General features: G+C 45.4%; 1 protein-coding gene across 10 annotated transcripts in view; it reads left to right on the plus strand.

Moving 5' to 3' along the window:
* CELF4 (CUGBP Elav-like family member 4) overlaps window positions 1-22213 on the plus strand; it is an 860601-nt gene that overhangs the window by 461102 nt on the left and 377286 nt on the right. For all 10 annotated transcript variants that reach the window (XM_019496109.2, XM_059725306.1, XM_019496111.2 and 7 more), the window contains exon 3: window positions 3483-3531. In XM_019496109.2, the coding sequence (XP_019351654.1) occupies window positions 3483-3531 (49 nt within the window). The remainder of the gene's footprint in view (window positions 1-3482; window positions 3532-22213) is intronic.

A 22213-nucleotide genomic window follows, 5' to 3' on the forward strand; every position in this document is an offset into this window, starting at 1 on the left:
AGCAGACCCCTCTGAGGTCCATGCATTAGGGTATGATCTTTGATTTCCTCCCAAGCAAATCCTACCTACACCCCATCTATCCCAGACTAATCAGGAAGGTCTGTGTCGTGCTACACACTGCACTGCGTCTCTATAGTTTATTCTCCCTTTGGGGAAGACTTGTCTCCCCTCTTTCCTCCTCCCTCCCCGTCGAGCCCCGTCCTCCTCCCCTCTCGACTTTCTTCGTGAGAAGGGGGAGTGGGAAAGTTCCCTAGATAGAGAGGAGGAAACTTAATTATTTCCCTCTCAATGTTTCTCCCTATAATTGGTGTCTTTCATGTCAAGATGATCTCAATTTGTATTATGGGCTCCGTGTGCACAGCACTTTCTCTTTGGTCTATAAAGAAATTGTCAAGTGCATAAATCATAGTGTACATTAAATTACACTAGCCTTTTACTTATTAATTTCCCCAGGTTTTTTTTTTTTTTTCCCCTCTATTGAATACTTCTTCCCACCCTCTTTCCTTCTGTCTCTGGCATTTCTCCTCTCTGCTTTTTTCCCCTCCGCCCCCTCTCTCCATCTCTGTCTGCATGTCCCCGGCAACTGTTTCTCTCCATGCTGCTTGGCAAAGGGCTGCCTCCCCTGCCGCTTGCACCTGATCCTGCCGGGCCCCGTCACTCCGAGAGGAGTTTTCACTCCAGCTAAGGCCCTGATCCAAAGTCGATTCGAGCCCATCGGTGCCTTTCCATTGACTTCAATGGGCTTTGGATCAGTCCCTGATGGGGGATAGGTCACTAAATCGTCTGCAGTGCATTCAATTTATGGCCCTGTTGGACTAAAGGCATCAGCTCTTGGCAGCTGAGCAGTCCTGGCTCTGTCTAGCATTTGGATGGGATATCAGCTGGGTGTCATAGGCGCAAGCCAAGTAGTTGTGGTCAAGTGCTTGGATGGGAGAAGCTGATGGAGTGGAAAGAGCTCACTTGGCTCTGCTGTTACTGCTGAGCTGATGGATAGCAATAAAAAAAATAAAAATCCTGTGTAGTTATGATGTGTTTGGCCCCTACAGACTGCTACCTCCCCATAGCTAAAGCAGGTAGCAAAAGCCTGTACTTTGGCTGAAAGTCCTAGGCTGGATCCCTGCTGATGTCCCACCGTGGGCTCCATTGCAGCTCCATGAGCAGGGGATTGCTAGCTCGTGTTCCCAAGGTCAAGTGCTGCCATTTGCTTGCACCAGTTCAACTCCTTTGACTCTGCTGGGCTCACGGGGACATGAAATGAGAGCACACATTGTTCTCTGATGTCTAGAGCCATTAAGCTGCAAGCCAGACCTCTCCCTGGTTAATATGAGCGTGATTTGAACTGTAGTCATATTATGTCTAAGCACATTTCCCTCTGAAGACAACAATGCGGCAGGCTCCGCTAGGCCCTCCATCACGCTAAGCTACTTGTCAGGTGCTTTGATAGCTTTTTAATACTAAATATGTTTGCAGAGCAATTAGGATAAATCTAGGTGGTTATGAAATACTTTCTGAAGTGGAAATGAAACCCACCTTGCTGTCCGGCTAAGCTGAATCCAAACACATGGGCAGAGAGAGTCAGGACTGGTTGGCCTGGAGGGTAAGAGGAGGCAGTGGAGGGTTTGAGGAAAGGGGTGCGGAGAAGCTATTTAGCGCTCGTCCTTGCAGAATTTGTGAGTGGATGGAGTAGAGACGAGATGAGCGCTCGCTGCACAAGGTATGAACAAATGAACGCCCGTTGCAAGAAGCAATAATTTAGCATTCAATGTTGTTAGCATAACTTCTCCGAAGCATTGCAGACCTGCACAAAGGAACTGGACCCCCATTAGTATTGGCTGTTCCAGTTTTCAACCCAGCCCTCCCCTCTCCTGCCTGCTTCTGAAAAAAGTCAGGAAAAAAAAAAAAGGGAAACTGGAGATCTGAACCATTATTAGCTTTGGAGACATTGCAGGCTTCAAGGCATGAGCTCTCTCTTAGCAAATGCCTAAGTAGCCCAGGCTGACAGCTTTGCAAGATCTCCCGGGAAAACCACCCCGCACTTTCCAGGCCTCTTTCTATCTGTGTTTTTTCTGTGCTCCTTCTCGAGTTGTTGGTACCCTCGTTGCAGGCTGGCAGGCGGACAAATCCTCAGAAGTAGTTAATGTTGGTATATGTTGCATGTGAGGGCCTCAGGATCCTTCAACATTTTATTTGACTCCTGACGTGTGCCCCATCTAGATGGTGGCTGGCAGCCAGAGGTTGCAAGAGGCAGCACCGTGTCCGGCTGCAGAGCCTTGAGGAGGAGCTGTGGCCAACTCAGAAACCCACCTTGTTCTCTCCAGGAGCAAAAAACACCTCTGTGTTGTGGGCCAAGAGAAGGGCATGCAAAGTGCACTTCAGCCCTCCCTGGTCCTTGTTGATGGGTCATGCCCCGACCAGCACTGCACCCCTATTGCAATTGGCTTCTTATTGGAAATGAATGTGGTGAAGGTTTCTTGCTCCTTCTCCCTACCCCGTTCTTACGTCCTGCTCTCAATGCTCTTTGTCCTGTGGCTGGTTCTTAAATGGCTAACGTGACCCACCCCAGAGGTGGCTGCACTTGGATCAGGGTTACGAAATGAGTAGTTTTTGTATTGTTTCCATACCCCAAAGTGATGTGGAAGGAACCGTGGAAATCCTTTGAGATGAAAAGCTCTGTTGTATCCAGTCTAATCTACAGCGGTGCTTTAGATATTCCCCTAACATTTGGCATTGCCAGGCAAAATGAGTAAGGATACCCGATTCTCCTCCTCCCAAGTGCTGAGCTGCTCCAGGGTTACTGAAGCTTTAGTGATGGATAGCGGGACTAAGCCTGGCTTGCAAACAAGAATCCCATTTTAGAAACAATATCCCCAAGTTTTCAAGTGAGATCTTTCCTCATTTTTCATGGAAACAACGAGGCAGGGACCTGCTTTCTGACTAGCTAAGAGCCGCGTGGTCAGTCTGCCTCCCTGGGATGTAGGAAACCTAGCCTCAAGTCCCGAGTCTGCTGGACTTGAACCAAGGGTTGCCAGTGGGGTGCCCTAACCACCAGGCTGGTTAGCCATTCCCTGTTCCTGCGAAACCTGACCTCTAAAAGTTGCATCAAAATTTCTGAAAATGCTCCTGTTTTGACAAACCATCGTTTTCCGACCAAAGGATCTTTTTTTTGTGTGTGCGTGGGAAAGCTCGTGGCCAGCTCTAGGTGGATCTGACCCCCACTTTTCCCAGCACCAGTAAGCAAATCCCTACTGGGGTCAATGAAGCAACACCAGTTACCATCAAACGGGGATCCTGGGCTAATGTCATTCACTCCATGGGCAGGTTGTTGGTTTGGGGCTGCTTTCTATGTGAAGAAAACCAGGCTCTGAAAAAGCTCTGCACTGAAAAAAATCACACCACCACCACCAAAAGGCAAAACAAGCAAGAAGAAGAAAATCTCTTGTTCGTGGTCCCATTGCTAATTGTGCTTCTCTGTTTCCTTGCAGATGAACAGACCGATCCAGGTGAAGCCAGCGGACAGCGAAAGCCGAGGAGGTAGTAGACTACATTGCTCTCAGCCACAGTGCTAAGTATAATTGTTGTCTCTGGCTTCTCTCAGGCAATGTGCTGATCAATTAGTAACGTAATCACTGCCAAAAAATTCCCTCTGCAGCAAAGATTCTCTTTATTAAATCTCCTTTACTTCGTCTCGCTTTCCTCATATTCAATTATTATTTGATTTTAAAAGGCAGGCAGGTGCCAGCAATTGCCTGGGAAACAAATAACTGCCTCGTTAAGAAGTGAAGCATCAGGCGCTGACTTAACAAAGTTTATCAGTGTCGATGGCAACTTTATGGTTTTTTTTCCTGCCACGCGCCACCGTTAGGCCAAGCTGCTGAGGTGTGACGTTCAGTTAGGACAAGGCATTGTGTTTGACTGTATCTCTGTTTTACTGTGGCCGTACTGTCTGCTGGGTACTTGAGGATGCCTTGACTCTTCCCTAACTTTGGGGAAAGCCAAATGAGACCGCATATGTGTATTTGGAAATATTGAGAGAGGTGCAGCATGTTGTATGTGCTCGGCTAGTGGTATAAGGAGTATACACAAATGCATACCCCCTCTCATCCCAGTTTTATGAGTGATGTGCAGGTCCTCTGGTTTGCACGCGTGTCACTGAGATCAGAATCTGCCTGTGTGTATCTACTTTCCTGGATAAGGCAAACTTTGAAGCCTCTGCTTAGTTGATCGTTCAATAGATCACACACACACAAAAGGGAGTTGCCTCCTTCAGGGGGTGTTCAAACAGACTTGATTAGGTGATGCTGCACTGTCCCCTTCAAAACCTGGAGGCTGCTTCTTAGGTGTTGCCCCAGCACAGATGTCATGGTACATATGTGTCATTTTTAGTTATGAAGGACAAACAATAGATATTATTTGGGATTGCTTATTTAACCAAATTTATGTTACGGGTGCAGAGCGATATTTCTGTCTTCATGACGTCTTCCTCCCTCTCCACTAAATCTATTCCTACTCTCTGATTGCAATAAGAAAGGGAGAGTGCTGTCCACATAACCAGCAAGGATGTTAGCGCATGTCTATCAGTAACGATCTCTGAATAGGCCAGACTTGTCTTTTAACAATGATTTGGCTCTTCTCTGGGTAACACACACACAAAAAAACCCAACCCTTTTGTCTTTTGCATAGATGTGGTCCCTTTCTCATTAATGTAAATAGCATCTTTCTATTGGCAGTGGTTGAATTATCCAAGAACAGCTGCCTAAAGGCAGTGAAATGGATCTCAGCAAAGGAACTGAAGTTGTATTCTTTCTAGTCAAAGCATTTGGGTTCCAGAGGTTTTGATCAAATTAATTAGAGGCTCTAATTCACCAGTGGCAGAACTGAATGGGAAGCTTTGTATGCAGATTATAGATAAAGACGAGGCATTATGAAAGGGTGGTTGACAGGGGTTCGGTAAGAGTGGTTGTTCGGTGTAATTACATGGGATAAGGGGGCATTGGGCAAGTGCTGCAAAAAAGCAAACCTCTCACTATTCATGTCCACGGGCTGACTCACATGAGTTGACAGAGTAGGATTTGACCCCCGGTTTGCAGATAACCAAGCCAGGTCCACCAAATGGTGAGATCATAACTGTGGAGAATGGCCACGCCATGCATCCTGCATGCGACACAGATCAAAATCATCTCTCTGCAGCTCCCTTGTTTCTGAAGGAGACGCATCCGCTTGCACCGCCTGGAGATTTGGCCCCTTGTCTCAGTATTTTGGGGTATGCCAAGGGCACTTGTCAAAGGATGACCTCCTACGGGAGCGAATCTCAGCTGCTCGCAGCCTGAGGAAGCATTTTGCGCGCTCCGACAGAGCCGGCGCCGACTGCGAGGGTGTAGGGATGGTCTTTTGTCTATTTAATTAGACACACCAAAAAATAATAATTAGGCTGGCCAATTTGCTGAGTGCGCCTACGGGGTACGTGCCTCCAAATTACTCCTTTTTTTTTTTTTTTTTTTTATGCAGAGAGCTAATAGCAGACACACGCCTGGGTTTCTGGAAAGGATTTTAAAACTCTCTTGCCAGCAGCAGCTGCTTTGAGGAAGGTGGTTGTGAGCTGCGAAGCGCTCTGGTGGCAGCTTGAGTCATCTTCACCCACCAGCCCGACAATAGCCTCCCCACTGCATTTTTTAGCTAATTATCTTCTCCTTTCCCACCCGCTACCTTTTGTTTATTGCTCCTCTCTGCCAGGATCCTAAGACGGGGCCCAGGCTAGCATGTTTGGCATTGAAATGAAAGCCACGTTGTCCTAATTCCCCGCTGACAAGCGGCTTATGGGCTTGCAGTGTTGCAGGACAGCATGACTCAAGGGCAACTATGGGGAAAAAAAGAACAATTGGGACCCAGGGGAAGCATTGTAGGAAGACTTACACTCATTGCAAGCCCACCCGTTACAGCAGGCAAGACAGGCAGAATGCTAAAAAGGCATCTGCGTACCTTAGGAGCACATCAAAGGACTTCATTAGGACTTCCAAGATAAAGGTCAGCCTCAGCAACAAAGAAACCAAAGTTATACCTTATTATACACCTCTCAAGTGTTGGTTTGGGAAGGACGGTGGGTAGCGGTGGGAGCATGGGCAGCGTCTGTTATACAGATGCAGAGCAAGAGTGCCCAACCTCCTTCAAGTCCATGATGTGTGTACCCTACTCATTGTGTCCAAGCCTGGGGAGGCATTTTTGGACCAGGTTACATCCAATTCAAAGGGCTGCTGGAGCCGATCATTTCCCGGAAAAGCTTTTCCATAAATACTTTTTTGTTAAAATGGCATCTTGTCCTCTGTAGGTAGGAGGACAGGTCCCAGGTCCTCGCAGTAGCTTCCCCTTGAACTTGAAACCAATGGGAGCCCAAAATATACTCAGCGACTGAAAGGTCTTTGGTTCATGTCCTGTTTTTGCTCAGTAAAGTGCATTAACACCTCCACTTGGGGTCAGGCCGATGGCCATATTCGGGGTCAGGAAGGGATTTTGGGGGTCAGATTGATATGGACCATGGGAGGGTTTTTGCCTTCCTCTATAGTGCGGGAGGCATGACCCTCTACCTAAGATCTCTTAAGCATATATTGACGACATTTCATAGCAGCTGGGCATTGGATGTCGTAGTTTCCCAGCTTTACCTGTGGCAGTTTAGGGTGTGATGTCTTTATTGTGTCAGCATTGATGATAGTCTTACGTAAAGTTTAGGTTATGGATTGTATAGGATGGATAAGGATGATCCTGCCTCGGGCCAGGGTTCGGCCTGGATGACCTCTGGAGGTCCTTTCCAGCCCTACTCTTGTACGATTGTCGTTATTTTGCTTTGTTTTCTTTTCTTTGGATTAAACCAAGCAAAACACAGACTCTCATTTTTGGCCCTTGAAATGGACCAAAAATGAGAATGCCAACATTAAGAAAGGAAGAACATTTCCTGGTGAATTAAAAAAAAAATAATCAACCGTTTTGTTGCCTCAAAATGTTGCTTGGTTTGACCCACTAAGGTGGAAATTTCCTTGTTTTCTCCAATTGCCAGTGCTAGGAGCAAGTTGAAGACTACAATATTTATCAGTAGGTATCTTTATAATTTTCATAAGATTAAAATGTCATCCAGTGATAAATAATTTTTAATCTCCTTTTTGGGGGGAAACGAATGGTTTAAATTAATGGGGAAATTGTTTAGCAGTTTGCACAGGACTTTAAGAAAGTTCAGAAAGTATGTATGTGTGTGCGCATCCTCAAACTACAGGATTTAATAACCTGCTATCCCTTCTATCAAATGCCTAGTGAGGTTCAGATACCTTACAGGATGTTAGCATTTCCTGTTCAATTTTATATAAGGTTTTAACCCTGATCAAACTGGCAGATCTGTGTCAGAATTTGAAAGTGTTAAACTTTATTGTAAAAACTTAGGGTGAAATTCTGGCTCCAGGGAATTCAGTTTCAAAGCCCCCTCAACTTCAGTGCTGTCAATATTTCATTTTTCTAGGAGAGAGAATAATAGGAAATCTGCAGCACAGGTTACATGACCCTATGTAGCTTTCTATAGGAAGGATACACAGAGCCCATTCTTGTTATGTAGACTATCCCCCATCTCTGCCTGTGTCCACACAACTTCTCCAGGAGGTCTTGGAGTTAAATTGTGATGAACACAGTCCCAGAGTCCCCTGGCTTGTATTGAGCTTAACATTTTTTTTAAAGGCAAGGACTCCCCTGCTACTCCAGTTGCTCTGTTAATAATGTTTAGAGGCGCTGATGCTTTCCGGATTCCTCTCAAAGGACTGGCAAGCATCTGAGAAGGAAGACATGCAAAGAGACACAGTATGTGCCATGCTGGCCTCATGTTAATCTCTATGTGAAGAGACATTTGGAGTGGGGACTGGAGCGCTCTAGTGTTTTTTGTAAGACATGCAGAAAGTTCCTGGAGTAAACACCATAAGTAAGCATGCTGCCCAAAGGTGGCGTGAAGTGGAAAGGTTGCCACGGCCTGCATAGAGGGATTTGAGAGATTTTCCAGGAGCATCTGCAGGTCGCCACGTTACCGTGTCTTCTGCACGCAAACCTTCTCAGGGCAATGCATAATACCTAGCTGCGTGCGTGAGACAGGGAAGCTGCTGTGACATTGTGGTCACCGTGAGTTTCACGACTTCCTTCCTTGGGGATGCAAATACCTCAGTGATCAGTGCAGAAATGGGGGAATTATTTAGCTTTGGAATAATTCAGAACGGTGGAATTATTCAGCTTGCTTGCCCTTTCCAGTTTGCATGTAGGACGGCTTTGCGGCCTCCACGGTCTGGCGTTCATTCAGAGTAAGCAACAAAAGTCATAAGCATGCCATCTATTAACAACCTATTATCTCTTTTTTTGGATTCCCACCAACAAATGTCAACAAAGTTGGGTCCAAAGGGAAACATTTCATTCATTAAGTTTTTGTTGATTCGTTGTGTTTGATCGCAGCCTTCCGTTTTGACTAGCACCAAAGTCTACAGCACCTACGGTTCCCAGGTGGTCTCCCATCCAGGTCCAGCACTGCTCGAGTCCCAAGCTCAGATGAGACTGTGCACGTCCAGGCTGGCTGTGCTCTTCTGTGTTGTGCCTGCACCTAGCGGTCAGCTCCACAGGAGCCCGGCAGTTAGGTCTTCCCCAGTTGGCATCCTCTCACTGGGCTTCTTTCAAGGACTTCATCCACCTGGGAAGCTGTGAAGGGGGCTGTGGAAATATCATCATTTCCAGCATCCACAGTGACAGTGCCGAGGGAGTGGCCTGGCCTGCCTACCCTTTTCCTACACTTCCAACCTCTTGCACCTCAGGTTCCAGCTCAGAAACATAGCTCATACTTCCATGCATGCATGCATGGGAAAGCTACAAGCTCCTTTTCACGCAGAAGAAAGCAGGTCCACACTTACTGGGTCCTCCTCCTGAGCATAACAGGACCTTAATTATCCCACACTGGATTTTCACAAGCTTGTTAGAAATCATGGGGGCTTGTTACAGCAAAGGAAAGTGAGGCACATAAATGGCAAAGACAGCAAAGCAGCTCCCCATTGCAACTCATAGCGCTTTGCAGGCAGCGCTATGAGTTGCAATGATTTCCCACACTTAACCGAAGTGTGCTGTTGGGTCTGGGAGTTGGGGAGCCCAGCTGCTTGCTGCAAGCATGCGGCATGGTCTCTGTAGCAATGCTAGTCCTCACTCCCAGCTCAGACGGCGTTTGCAAAATGGGAAGAGAAGAAAGGGAGCAGACAGAACGCGTTCTTAGGGCCCCCCAGCCAGCGCTGGAGGGTGATGCAGGTGGATGGGAGCCCCCAACCCTGGGGGCAGGGCTCCAATCTACCACCCCACCCTCCAGTACCAGATGATAAAACCCCAGACCAAATTCCCTCCACTCCCTTTCCCCCTCCCATTCTGAAAACAGAGACGGGCCGGGAGCTCCGCAGACATAAGTTACAGTACGCGCTCCATTTTGGAGCATGTTCATCTGAACCCACATGTAATGAGGGTTCAGATTTTCTCAGGATCAGGCCCTTTTAAAGCACTCTGCAGCTATGCACTTCTGTTTGGTCATGGCTGCAGAGCACTTTCTGGGGCCAGATCAAGCAAAAATTGTCGCTTCTGTCTATGCCAAAAATGTCTTGCTTTGAGTCTTGCAGAGCAAGTCAGAGCCATCTTGTCTTTTGCTCCAGCAATCTGACTGCATCCATCTGCAAAGACCTGTGGTTTAGATAATAGCTCAGGGCACTGGGAAGCAGGATCCTTGGGTTCAATGTTTGCTACCCAGGCACTGTAGGCTAGCACATGCAGATGTTTGTCGGTGGTTGGCTCCAGACGTGTGCAAACATCACTAGATTGAGCTCCTCTGTTCCTGGTGGAAGTTAGTTCACCGCCTCAGGTGAACTACTTTAGATCAGGCCCACCATTTTTTGTTGGATTTAACTTCCATGAACATCTGCCCAGATTGGCATTTAGATCCACCTAACCCTAGTTAGATCAGTCTGAAAGTAATGTCTGCACATACCCTATGTCTTTCTCATCCCTTGACTTGAAAGAAGGTTTCCAGCTCTCTTTGCTAACACCATCTGCTTTATCTCAGAGAAATCCCTTTCCTGACATTTGCCCCAAACCAGATTAATCAGCTGTTTTACACTTTCCTGCAAGAGGAAGAAAAAAAAAAAAAGTCCAAGCCAAATATCTATTCATTGGATGTTAAACAGCAAAAGGGGGCTGCATTGCAGAATCACTGCTTGATGGGGAGGAAAGGGAAAAAAAGAATAGCTGTTTACTAAAAATAATCTAATGTTCCACTTAAAAAACAAAACAAAACAGCAGGATGGAAGAAGATGAAATTAAAGGAAAGGGAAAGGAAAGGAAACAGTTGAATAAGAAAATCCCACCATGACACTACGGACAATGATCCTGCCCTTAGGCTTGGGCATGTGTCAAATCCCCCCATCATGTCTTGAGTTCATTCACGGGGCTGGTATCTTGAAAGAAGGACTAGGATAGACTGCTGCACTGTTAGAAGGGTCTTGTCTTGGAGAGCATATGGCATAGTGGTCCCTTCTCTCTATGGTTGATGGTTGCTGAATGTCATGGCCTATATGTCCCTTCTCTCTCTATGGTGATGGATGCTGAATGCCATGGTATAGAGGTCCCTTCTCTCTCTATGGTGATGGATGCTGAATGCCATGGTATAGAGGTCCCTTCTCTCTCTATTGTTGATGGTTGCTGAATGCCATGGTATAGAGGTCCCTTCTCTCTCTATGGTTGAAGGTTGCTGAATGCCATGGCATAGAGGTCCCTTCTCTCTCTATGGTTGATGGTTGCTGAATGCCATGGCATAGTGGTCCCTTCTCTCTCTATGGTTGATGGTTGCTGAATGCCATGGCATAGTGGTCCCTTCTCTCTCTATGGTTGATGGTTGCTGAATGCCATGGCATAGAGGTCCCTTCTCTCTCTATTGTTGATGGTTGCTGAATGCCATGGCATAGAGGTCCCTTCTCTCTCTATGGTTGATGGTTGCTGAATGCCATGGCATAGAGGTCCCTTCTGTCTCTATGGTTGATGGTTGCTGAATGCCATGGCATAGAGGTCCCTTCTCTCTCTATGGTTGATGGTTGCTGAATGCCATGGCATAGTGGTCCCTTCTCTCTCTATGGTTGATGGTTGCTGAATGCCATGGCATAGTGGTCCCTTCTCTCTCTATGGTTGATGGTTGCTGAATGCCATGGCATAGAGGTCCCTTCTGTCTCTATGGTTGATGGTTGCTGAATGCCATGGCATAGAGGTCCCTTCTCTCTCTATGGTTGATGGTTGCTGAATGCCATGGCATAGAGGTCCCTTCTGTCTCTATGGTTGATGGTTGCTGAATGCCATGGCATAGAGGTCCCTTCTCTCTCTATGGTTGATGGTTGCTGAATGCCATGGCATAGAGGTCCCTTCTGTCTCTATGGTTAATGGTTGCTGAATGCTGTGAAGGTACTGGGTGTTCCCAAGGAAGGCAAAAAGCTACTTATTAGGTGCATCTACACATGCTCTATACTGCGTAGCTGACTCATTAGCTCTGCAGTAAAGCATCACTGTCTATACATGCAACCATATTAGGACTCAGAAAATTAACTCACTCTGCTGTAGGATAGCACTGCCTGGGATAAGTACTGTCCCATGGTGGAGTTATTTACCGTGTCAAAATGCACATATAGATAGGGCATGAGAGTGCTGAAGTGCAGGGGCTGCCTGCGGACTTGCTGCCCACTGTGACCCCCTCATGTACCAGCCAGCCCTTCTGCAGCGCATTGAGCTGGGCTGGAGCAGCCTTGGGCTGGGAGGCTGCCGGGTCCCCTGCCAGCTGCAGCTGCTCCAACCTGGCTCAATGTGCTGCACTCCCAGGTGCACATGTAAATGCTGCACCTAAACTCTGGCATGAGCTACAATGCAGTTTATTGCTACATGCTAATTGAACATGTAGATGTACCCAGGAAGTGTCCCAGGGTCCATCAATGAATCAAAGACAGAATATACATTAGAAACTAAATTAGTTAGTTCTGCCCCTCTGAACAACTCTGTAGGGCTGATCCCAAACCCACAGAGGTCAGATCCTTCCATTCACTTCATTGTCTGACTTCTGCCTGTTCATTATTTAGGGAATCCAATTTAAAAATACTAATTTCTCATAAAAATGTAGATATCTAATATTTCAATGATTTCTAGCAAGAGACCACATACTTTGGAGAAGAGGACCTATCTGGGGACATAAAACATCTAAGTCCCTTTCCGGTCTCTGCCACTGAGCTATTGTGCACCCTTGGTCAGATCACCTAATCTGGCTTTGACTCGGTTTTCCTTCTCACTGTTTCTTCATCTGTGTAGGGGTTGTCTCCTGATTTCTTTATGCATGGAGCCTAGCATGGGGCCTGAGGTCTTGGGTGAGGTCCAGAGGTGTTACCATAATACAAGAATAATGAAAATAATGTCAGTGGAAGGGGCAGTTAATGATCAATACTATAGATATGCAGAGAGAAGATGGCTACAGCTAAAACCAGTGAGGTGTAGAGTCTCATTAACAACTGGACAAAAAGAAACAATGCGTGTGTGTGTGCGTAGGGAGGGGAGAGGAGGTGAGAAGTGTATTCTGCCTACGTCAATACAGCCTGACATCTTCAATGAACTTGGGGACACATTACAATCCCAGGATCTTTTCAGTGTAAAGGTTGATCATCAATGGGTTATTATACAGCATTAATAATACATTTATAGATATGCTACACGATTAATTTGCAAAGCATTTATGGCACTGAACAGTAAGAATGCATTATGATAATCACTCCTGGTGCATTGACTTTTTGTAAGGGTTTTGCTGATCATTATAATTGGCTTGTTATTACACAGGGATATAATAACACCTCTCTGTGTAGTAGTTTATAGCACATCGATAGCAAATGCATTCCCTTTATTGGAAGCGATGTGCGTTTTGTATATAATATAGATGAGTAAGTGCAATCCTTTTGGATGAATGAAGTTGCTAATGAATTGGCTCACTAACGAGTTGAAATAACAATCCATTTATTATGCATTTTGCTATCAAAGGTAGGACTGTAGCAATGGTGACAGTGACCTTCCTTTAAAAGTGTTACGGTGGTTCTTTCTTTTTTCCCCTCCTTTTTGCTGTTCAGAAAAATAGGGTAGCACATAATGATGCTTCACAAATATGGATAAGGCTGTGGCTGAGACTTTCAATTGATTGAGGCTTTAGGACAGCCTTGATATGCTCACTCGGTATGTATATCCATCCATGTATCCTTGCAGTCATCGCACCTGAGCAAAAGCTGGAGTCCTTTCACAAGTCAGAACTCAAAATCTCCCACTCCAGAAATGCAATGTGTTGCTTAATCTGAAGGGGAAACTCTGTTGGCTTTAGTGGCATTGGGACGTGTACCTTTTGTGGTCCACCTTCCACGTGCCAGCAGTGCGAGACAGAAGAAGAAACCCTGAGGCAGACCAAAGAGGAAGGGGGAGAGATACACTTTTCCCATGATAGACCATCTCAAATACAGGCTACTCATTTATCAGAACATCAGCCAGAGCTGCAGCACCAGTAGAAAAAACTACTATATAGTTTCTGATTAAAAAAAAAAAAATGCAACGTTTATCTGCTCAGTATTATTCCATTGCTTTTATTCCTCATGAAAATCAAAACTGTGAAATGGTTATGTCAAAACTGGAGGGGGAGGAGAATCCATTTTGGGTTTTACCCCACCCTGCATGGGAAAGGAATAAGCCGGGAGATGGTTATTTTAGTTTTTTTATTTTCTTTGAACATCTTGAACTTTTTTGCAAATAAATAGGAAAACTTCCACGGGGACTTTTTTTTTTTTTTTTAACTGAAAAAATAATATAAATATATATATTTTTAATTGCCCCCCACAAAAATAAAAAATCTAAAAAAAAAGTCAAATAGCTTTATAATGCTAAACAAGTGAGGGTCAGATAAAGCTCCTTTGTAAAGAAGGCCAAATGCTACTTTTCTCGGATGTTTTCATTTACTAGCAAGTAGCTATTTTCAAGTTAGATTATTTTCAACTCACCTCACCCTTAATGTCTGCTTTCTGAGCATGAATATGGAAGGAGTAAAGCTCTCCTTTCTTCATGGAGGCTGAATGCATTCATTAAAAGAGGATCAATTTGGAAATGGTTCATGCTCCTTTGTCAGCTTTTTGTGCTGGAGATGTTTTAGATAACGAATACCCCATATCAGCTCAAGATTTCTGTATAGCCCCCATCAAGGGCTACCTCCCTACCGAGCCTATTCGGGAATCGATCTGGATAATATCCATCAATTCTGTGCATAAGATCTTGGAGAACAAACAGGTTTATCTGAACTTGTGGGTACCTGTATCAACAAAATCTGCACATATTGACATTTTCTCATCACTAGCTCTTAAATTGCACAGCTTGAGAGGTCAGGGACCTCCCTCAGGAGTTGAACTTGAGATGTATGGGTTAAATTCCTGGTTCACAGACTTCCCTATGATCCAAGGCAAATCAGTGATCCAAGGTAAATCACTGTGTCTGTCCATCCTGCAGTTCCTTGTCTTGTACCACGGAGGTCATAGCCCTTCCTGTCTCCCACCCTTTGCCGTCTTGGCTATCTAGACTCTAGGTGCTGCCTCGTTACCTGTCCGGTGCCTATCACAACGGGGCCTGCTCTGGGCTAGAGTCCAGAGAAGGTGCAAATGTGCAAATAATAAAGCCTAATTAAGCTACTGTGGATGACAGGAGTCCACCAAATGCCCTCAGACCATGACCTTGGCCAAGCCTACCACTTGTGATGTGGACACCGGCAGCACTTGGATGGGACCGTGACCCTCGTGATGACTATTACTGTTATTTTTGTACTGAGGTAGCACCCAGAGTCTCCACTAGAGAATCCCATTATACTAAATGCTGGGTGAACACATCAGGAAACACGACGTCTGGCTGATACGAGCCTCACGACTGAGTTGAACAAGCAGGGAGAGAAGGGAGGATCCGGGTGAAGAAGACAGGACTGCATCGTTGCGGAGGCAGGTGCAGAGCAATTTGCTGGCTCCAGGTTACTTGGCTGATGGGATGCTCAGCAAAATAAATGCAGTTGGCTGTACTCATCTCTTCCCTCCACTTTTAGGGGTTATGGGGTCATGAGCATACAGGTAGAGCATGGGTCGGGGAAGCTGGTAACCTTGAGCCAGTCTTCTCTGTGGCTCGTACCAGGGATGGTAATACTGACCTCCTATGTAAGTTTAAGGAAATGCTTTAAAGAAAAACACATAAAAAAGGAGCAACGATATTGGTTGACTGAGTTATCCTAGCAGTAGTGGTTGAGGAGGAATGGCCCTATATATGAAGATCAAAGTGGCTCAATGAGATGCTTTTTTTCCCCATCCAGCCCTCCGCTGGATCCAGTGTGAAATTATACTTCACCAAATCAGAGGTCAAAGTGCTTTGGTATAAGTTACATCAGAATAAGGGATGTGTGTTTGCAGTTAGCCTGGGGTAGCTGCTTGTGTGCAAACAGCTATTCCCTGTTCCCCTGCCACCTCATAGCAAGCTGCTCTAACAGCACCTCCTGCAAGCAGCTCCCCTTGGATAGCAGATTGGTCCGTCCATTCTGCATCCCAGTATATTTTTGCTGAAATCAGTGGAATTAATTCATGCACTTAAACATGCCCTTGGAAACTGTCAACTTGATCATGAAGGTCTTAAATTCAGTGGTTTCTGGCAACTGGTCACAACATTGCCAGATGGGCAATCTTCAAAGGTAGATATCTGGACCTGAGCTACGGGATCTAGCCCCAAGCCCAAGGGGCGGGAAGTCAGCTGGGGTCAGATTATTGATTTGGGTACTGCCCTTTCACTAATATTGGCAGGGGTTAGGGTTTTAATACCTTTACAAATGTGGCCACCAGTAACCAACTAGAATATAATAAATTGTGATGCATTCTGGATATTTCAGATTTTACCTACGTTGGTACTTGCATAAAACAAGTTCTGAAATTCAAAACTTACGCTTGGCTTTGCATGACTGTCACGTGTTTAACTGCAGATCCTTCATTACCTGCATCATCCCGAGTCTTTTTTTTTTTTTTTAAGTGAATTTTAAAACGGGACAGAAACTAGGAACCCTCTGTTGCTTGCAAAGAGATGTCTGAATTGCCCGGTTTAAATTAAGGCCAGCTCAGTCCTGAAGACCTGCTGCCAGCTTCACTGTGATCGATATGAGTCATTGAATGAGGACTGAAGAGTCTTTCCCCCTAGCTGCGCATGACAGAAATACAAGTTCACGTCGCTGATTGAAAAAGCTTGCAGGTTTTGAGACTCAAAACCTGTGGGTCAAAAAATACTTTCTTCTGTGACCTGCACTGCAGATTGCAGTTGGTGTGAACTTATCTTGGAAAGAACATGAAGATCCTTCAAGTTCAGCCCTTTTAGCACCTTATCAGCTCTCCACATTTGGTTATTGCACCCCAAACCCAGGCTGAGTTTTACTGGGTCCAGGTATTGGACCCGAATTTGGCAGTTTTAGCTTTCAGTCACTGAGCTGGCACTCAGAAGAGCTGGGTTCTCTTTGCAGGTATACCTATGCCCTGTCGGTCAATGCTGGGAAGCTATTTCACCTTTTCGTGCCTCAGTTTCCAGATCTGGAAAATGGGGATGCTACTACTAATCTCCTTGGTAAAGTGTTTTGAGATCAATGCATGACCAGGGTTTGAGAGGAGCTGGGTTTTCTGAGTTACACGGGGCCTTTCGCAGAACGCATATTGTGAAGCAGAAATGTTCAGCAGCACTACTTGTAAAGCACTTTATATTATTAACCTGAAAAAGTCCTAAGAGTCAAACTTCCTTTGCACTGCCAATACTTTGATTTATGGGTGTACATTGGTGCACCCTGTTCAACTGGACAATGAAAACCAAATGGGGGTGAGGGGAACATTTTCTCTTTCATGCAAGTTTTAATTTATATTTTCTCCATTGTATTCTTTGTTGGGTTTTATACCTCCCCAGCCCTTACAGTGCCCACACGCAAGTGGAAAATTAACTAAGGAGGGAATTAATTTAAAAAAAAAAATTTGAGCACTGAACTTTCAAAGTTACATTTTTCATAATACAATAATGCCTTTTGATTTTGCTAACCGTGGTGCACAGGTTTGGGATGGTCTGCTGGAAAAGAAAGGTGGACCATCACAACATCAAAAAACCACGGGACCTTTAGTTCAACACCCAGTAGAGAGGCAACCATGCCATCCAGCTTCTCCTCCAAACCCCCAATGAAGGAGATTTCACAATTTCCCTGGGCAGACACTTCCACTGCCCTATGTCTCAGACAGCAAGAGGGTTTTGCTTTGCTCTTATTTTTTGCCCCCATCTCACTGCCTAAATCAGCCAAGAGCAACCTCCTTGCAAGGACCAGTGCTCCAAATGCACATGGTGGGAGGGAGGTCATTTTTGGCACTTGTTCCTCAGCTCCCACCCTCTTAAAGCCCACCCAGGCCTCTGCTTGGATATCTTTTGGAAGCACTGTAAGATCTTCCTACTTTGGCAGGGCTTTACCAAACAAAGCTAGGACAAGATGTGGTTTAGGGGCTTTGATCTCTGGGATAGCGTGGTTCCCTTTTAAGTTGCTTTATTCTCTTATCGCTCTTCTGGTTTTAAGTTATTCTGTTTTCTTCTGGTAAGCCTCCCCCCGCCTTTGTCAGGAAGGACAGCATCTACATGGAGCAAATATATAAATAAATGCAATCTGCTTTGTTGCCATTTAAATGCATTTTTATTTTTCTCATGCTGTGCAGAGTAGCACTGCAGTGAGAGTCGCCCCCAACTCCTCCCTTCTCATCCCAGGAGGATAAACAGTTTGCTTTGTCACAATTCGGCTGTCGAAGGGCTTGTTTGCATTTTCCGGAGCAGCATTTCGGCCGGTTTGGGCAACTTCTTGCCTTCGAGAGGAACGCCGGTATATAGGATAGGACCCTTGCCTTTGATTCAGAACGACTTGTTCCACGCAGTTGTGCAGACTTCCTTTTTGACCTTGACTAAATCACTGAGAGACAATTTTTATTTTATTTTTTTAAGGATGTTCAAATCCTGCTTGGTGCGCCTGTCTGCATCTTTAAATATCTTTAAAGACCCGGTCCCCCGGCTCTCTGACACAGCTCCCCATTGATACTAAATGACATTCGTGCTGTGAGGATGACTGTGTTAAGGAATATAAGAAGCTCAGGCAGTGCAGCACAGAAGTGCCTTTCTAGATAAATGGAGATTTTCAGATGTACTTAGTAGCTCCAGGCTGCCTGGGAGGCCATGGAAGTTGTGCTCCTAAATCCACTAAATGATTTTAAAAGTCCCCCTAAGTCATGCTTTTTGTGGGTGATGTCTTTTATTGGACCAACTGCATGGTTGGGAGAGATGTAGGCAAGTTTTTGGGGACAAAGCGCCCTTCTTCAGGTCAGGCCATCGAGGTGACAAAAGCAATGCAGCATTCCCTAGGTAGCTTGGTTCTTCTAAGTGGCCCTATCAAAGCCTCGTTTGTCTCATTGATACTAGTATAAAGTCAGCATAACTCCGGTGAGACCCGCTGCTGGCTGGAGCATCCAACCTGTTTTGTCAGCATGTACAGCGGCATGGCCCACACAATTCCTCCTGCCTGTGTAACCATCATCTGAATGGTAATTAATTCCCCAAATCTTTATTTTATCCATCTCTGGAGTCACTGAAGAATGGCCCGATGCATTGATTATAAACCACAAACACTGCAGCTTGCAAGTAGCCATTCAATTAACTTGAAATTATGCTGCCACAATGTAAGACGCATTTGATTTGTTTCTCCTGATGTTCATTTTTTTTTTTTTAAGTGTGAATAACAAGAGCAAGGGGCAAGGGACCAACTCAGAAGTCCCAGACAGACAATGTGGCATGAAGATGGCGTGACTTTGTATGAAAGAGCCTTGTTACGTGTTGCACATAGCACGTGTTATATGTAGATCATAGTAAACTTGAAAAGTTGTCTGAGCAGGCCCACACAGATGCTCATGGTCCAAATATAGATCGGAGTCTGCACTGGAGTTTTGAACTGACTCCCACGTGATGCTGGGGCTGAGACCAAAGATCAGCTGATTTTGGGTTTCTGCTCTGGGATTGCTCAAGAGCCAGATGGAAACTCCCATGCAGTCTTGGGGCTGGGACCCACAATCTGCAGATCACAGGTCCCAGGCCCAGGACCACAATTGATCCTATTATCTTCATAGAGCCGTCGCAAGTTAACACAACGTGTGTTACTCAGTGGGCGCATCTACACATGCATTAACATGCTTTAGTTAATGCACATTAAATCAAGTACCTGTATTGTGAGGTACTAGGGAAATACTCATTAGCCTGTCGTAATGCATATTAACTAAAGAGCACTTCTTTTAAGTGATGCTTTAATGCACATTAAAGCATACATGTAGATGCAAGAGATACTCCTCACTGGAAAAGACTTACTTGTGCTATGATGCAAGAGCATTTAGCACATGTTATCCTGCTTGAATGCTCAAACGTTAGTGTTTCAAGGGCGGTTAAGACGTGCTAAGAGTAACATGTAAGAAGGCCCAGAGAAAGGTAGTCTGAATTCAGGCAACAACCTGAAAGCATTGTAGCATCTGCTGAAGTAGGCTGTTACCTATGAAAGCTTATGGCTAGGGACAAAAATTACACCAAAAACAGTAGAAGTGATCAGAAACTGGTTTGAATCTGTAACACGACAGGAGTTCAGTGCACACAAACCACTTTCAAAATGGCTGAAACTAGTTTAAGATAAACCTGGATGGATGTAGTATCAGACTGAACTGATTTAAGTTAAATTGGTTTATTGAACTTCTGTCCCAGTTCCCCCCAACCCGGATTTAAGGTAACTCACAATCCCCCAACATCCCAGGATGCTTTGCACCTCCCCCCACAAACCTCCTTTGCAGGGTTGGCAAGCTAGCTTTGGCCCAAGCTGATGCTCCAGCCAAGCAAGGAGGCGTGCTCTAGCGTCCCCCAGCTTGTGGCCTGGGCCATTGCAGGCATGTGGCTGCATTGCTGGAATGAGAAGTGAATGTCTGTTCACTTGCTCATCGGTTCAATCTACGCAGCTTAAAACAACCTGTGGAGATTGAACTGAGTCACCCTCGGGCTTTTTGACTGTCCATACTTAGCCTGTGTGTTTCTGAATAAGTTAGTCTATAAGATGCCACCCTTCCCTGCCTTCTGCTTTACCAAAGAGATAATTAGACTTAACTCCCCTAGTGTCCCCCACAGCCACCCTCCATCAACCTGTATCATTATCTGTTTGGCAGACCCCATGTTATTATGGCCATACCGTCTCAATAACCAAAGTATCTAAATGTGGACACCAGATAATATAGGGGCATTTCTGCATTTATCCAACCAGCTCCTAACTTCTAGGATTCTTCTAAATCCCAGCAGAGAAACTAGTGGAAATATGAGACTAATGACACAGTTTTCCAGCATGGCAGCACCCTGGTCTTAGGTCTACAGCCGATGGACACAAATGAAAGGGAGAGATGTAGCTAAGTCACGGTGGACAAGGACAGCTCTGATGCGGGCTGCTAGTTTCAACTGGATCACTTGAAGCTCTGAGGAGTGTACTATATGGAAACAATCCTGGCCTGGGCTGTGGGAAGTGTATCATACAGGTGTTTTCCATGGTTACTTCCACCATTATAGTATAAGTCATATAGAATGAATGAATAATAGGAATACAGAAACTTCCTCCTGTTTGCATGCATCAATTCATGCAGCTGTCAATACAGATGTGCTCACTCGAGTCCCAAGCCAACATCTGCACTGTGCTTTTTCAGCTTTGCAATGGCAGGCATTCGCTTCAGGACAGGACCAGCTGAGAAAAGTGGGCCGGCCCCTTTACCTCCCTTTGGAGCGTCCAGCCAGGGTTAGTTAGGGCTCCCAGCATGAGGAAAAGGGCCCTTGGTAGAGAAATGTTTCATATCACTGGGCTTTGCATGGGCATATAATCAGGAAAGGCTTCATTCCTCAGACATTAGTAACACATTGACCTTTAACAACATCACCAGCCTTCACTCTCTCTTTAAAGCATTATATTTATCCTCAGGGAAAAAGCTTGTAGCTCCAGGTTGAAGTCAGCAGTGGATCATAAGGCTAGCTGTGCTATTCAATTGCCCTGCCTTGTTTAGGATCCATTTATTTCCAGCTTTTTTTTTTTTTTTTTTATCCCAAATCTAAAAAAAGCAGTGGCCAGGCTGGCAGCGGTGTGTGATTAATAGATTGCACCTTTAGAAAAGAGTTAGCAGAAGGGAATTAGTGTTGCAGCCTATTATTTATTAATTAAATGCAGACACCCTATTTATACCAACGCTGATGACATTAGTCCATGTCCATACTTTGAGACTGCATTATCCATCCAGTCTCCTAGCAGGGTAATGATTGTTACTAAGCTGTTGCATATCATTGTGCTGTTTCTGTCACTCTCTCCCACCTTCTATTTGTTAAGCCTGGAGAAGAAGGATGGGGCAGTGGTTGAGAGGTTCATCCCAGAGCTTTGCAGTCAGGTCCTGGCTCCGCCACTGATTTCCTATATGTGACCTTGGATGACTCACTTAGTCTCTCTCTGCCTCAGTTCTCCGCCTGCAAATGAATAGGACTCCCCTCTGTTTCAGGGAGGCTTTGAGGGTAAAGACTGTGTGTCATTTGGACACAGTGGAAATGGAGGCTTGATAAGTATCCTATAGCTGAGGAAGCATAGAGTTAATCCACCACCATCAGCATCAGTGTGAGCCCCTGGATAGGAAGGGCAATGCAGTTACAAAGATGTGCCCATTTCAGCTCGGGTGTAGGCTACTCAAGGGAGCGTGGAGGGGGCCTTAAAAACAATTTAGGTTGAAAGTCCACAGCTGCAGCCTGTAACTAAGAGAGAAATAAAACCGCTTGCAGGCTTCACTATAATTAATTTTGTTCCCGATGTTTATTAGGGAAAAGACAGGATGCGAAAATGTATTGGCTTTTAATACAACCCGCATTGCGATAAGCTGGTCCTCCTAATTCAGAGATGTCAGAAGTGCGGTCCGTGGGCCAAACACATCCCATCGCTTTCTGAAAAGGTTCCCTTATCTACAGTGCACAGACCCAACTCGGGAAGGGCCACGTTTTCCTCCGTGTC

Source organism: Alligator mississippiensis, chromosome 3 (assembly GCF_030867095.1).
Source record: "Alligator mississippiensis isolate rAllMis1 chromosome 3, rAllMis1, whole genome shotgun sequence".
In the NCBI taxonomy this organism is placed as follows: domain Eukaryota; kingdom Metazoa; phylum Chordata; order Crocodylia; family Alligatoridae; genus Alligator; species Alligator mississippiensis.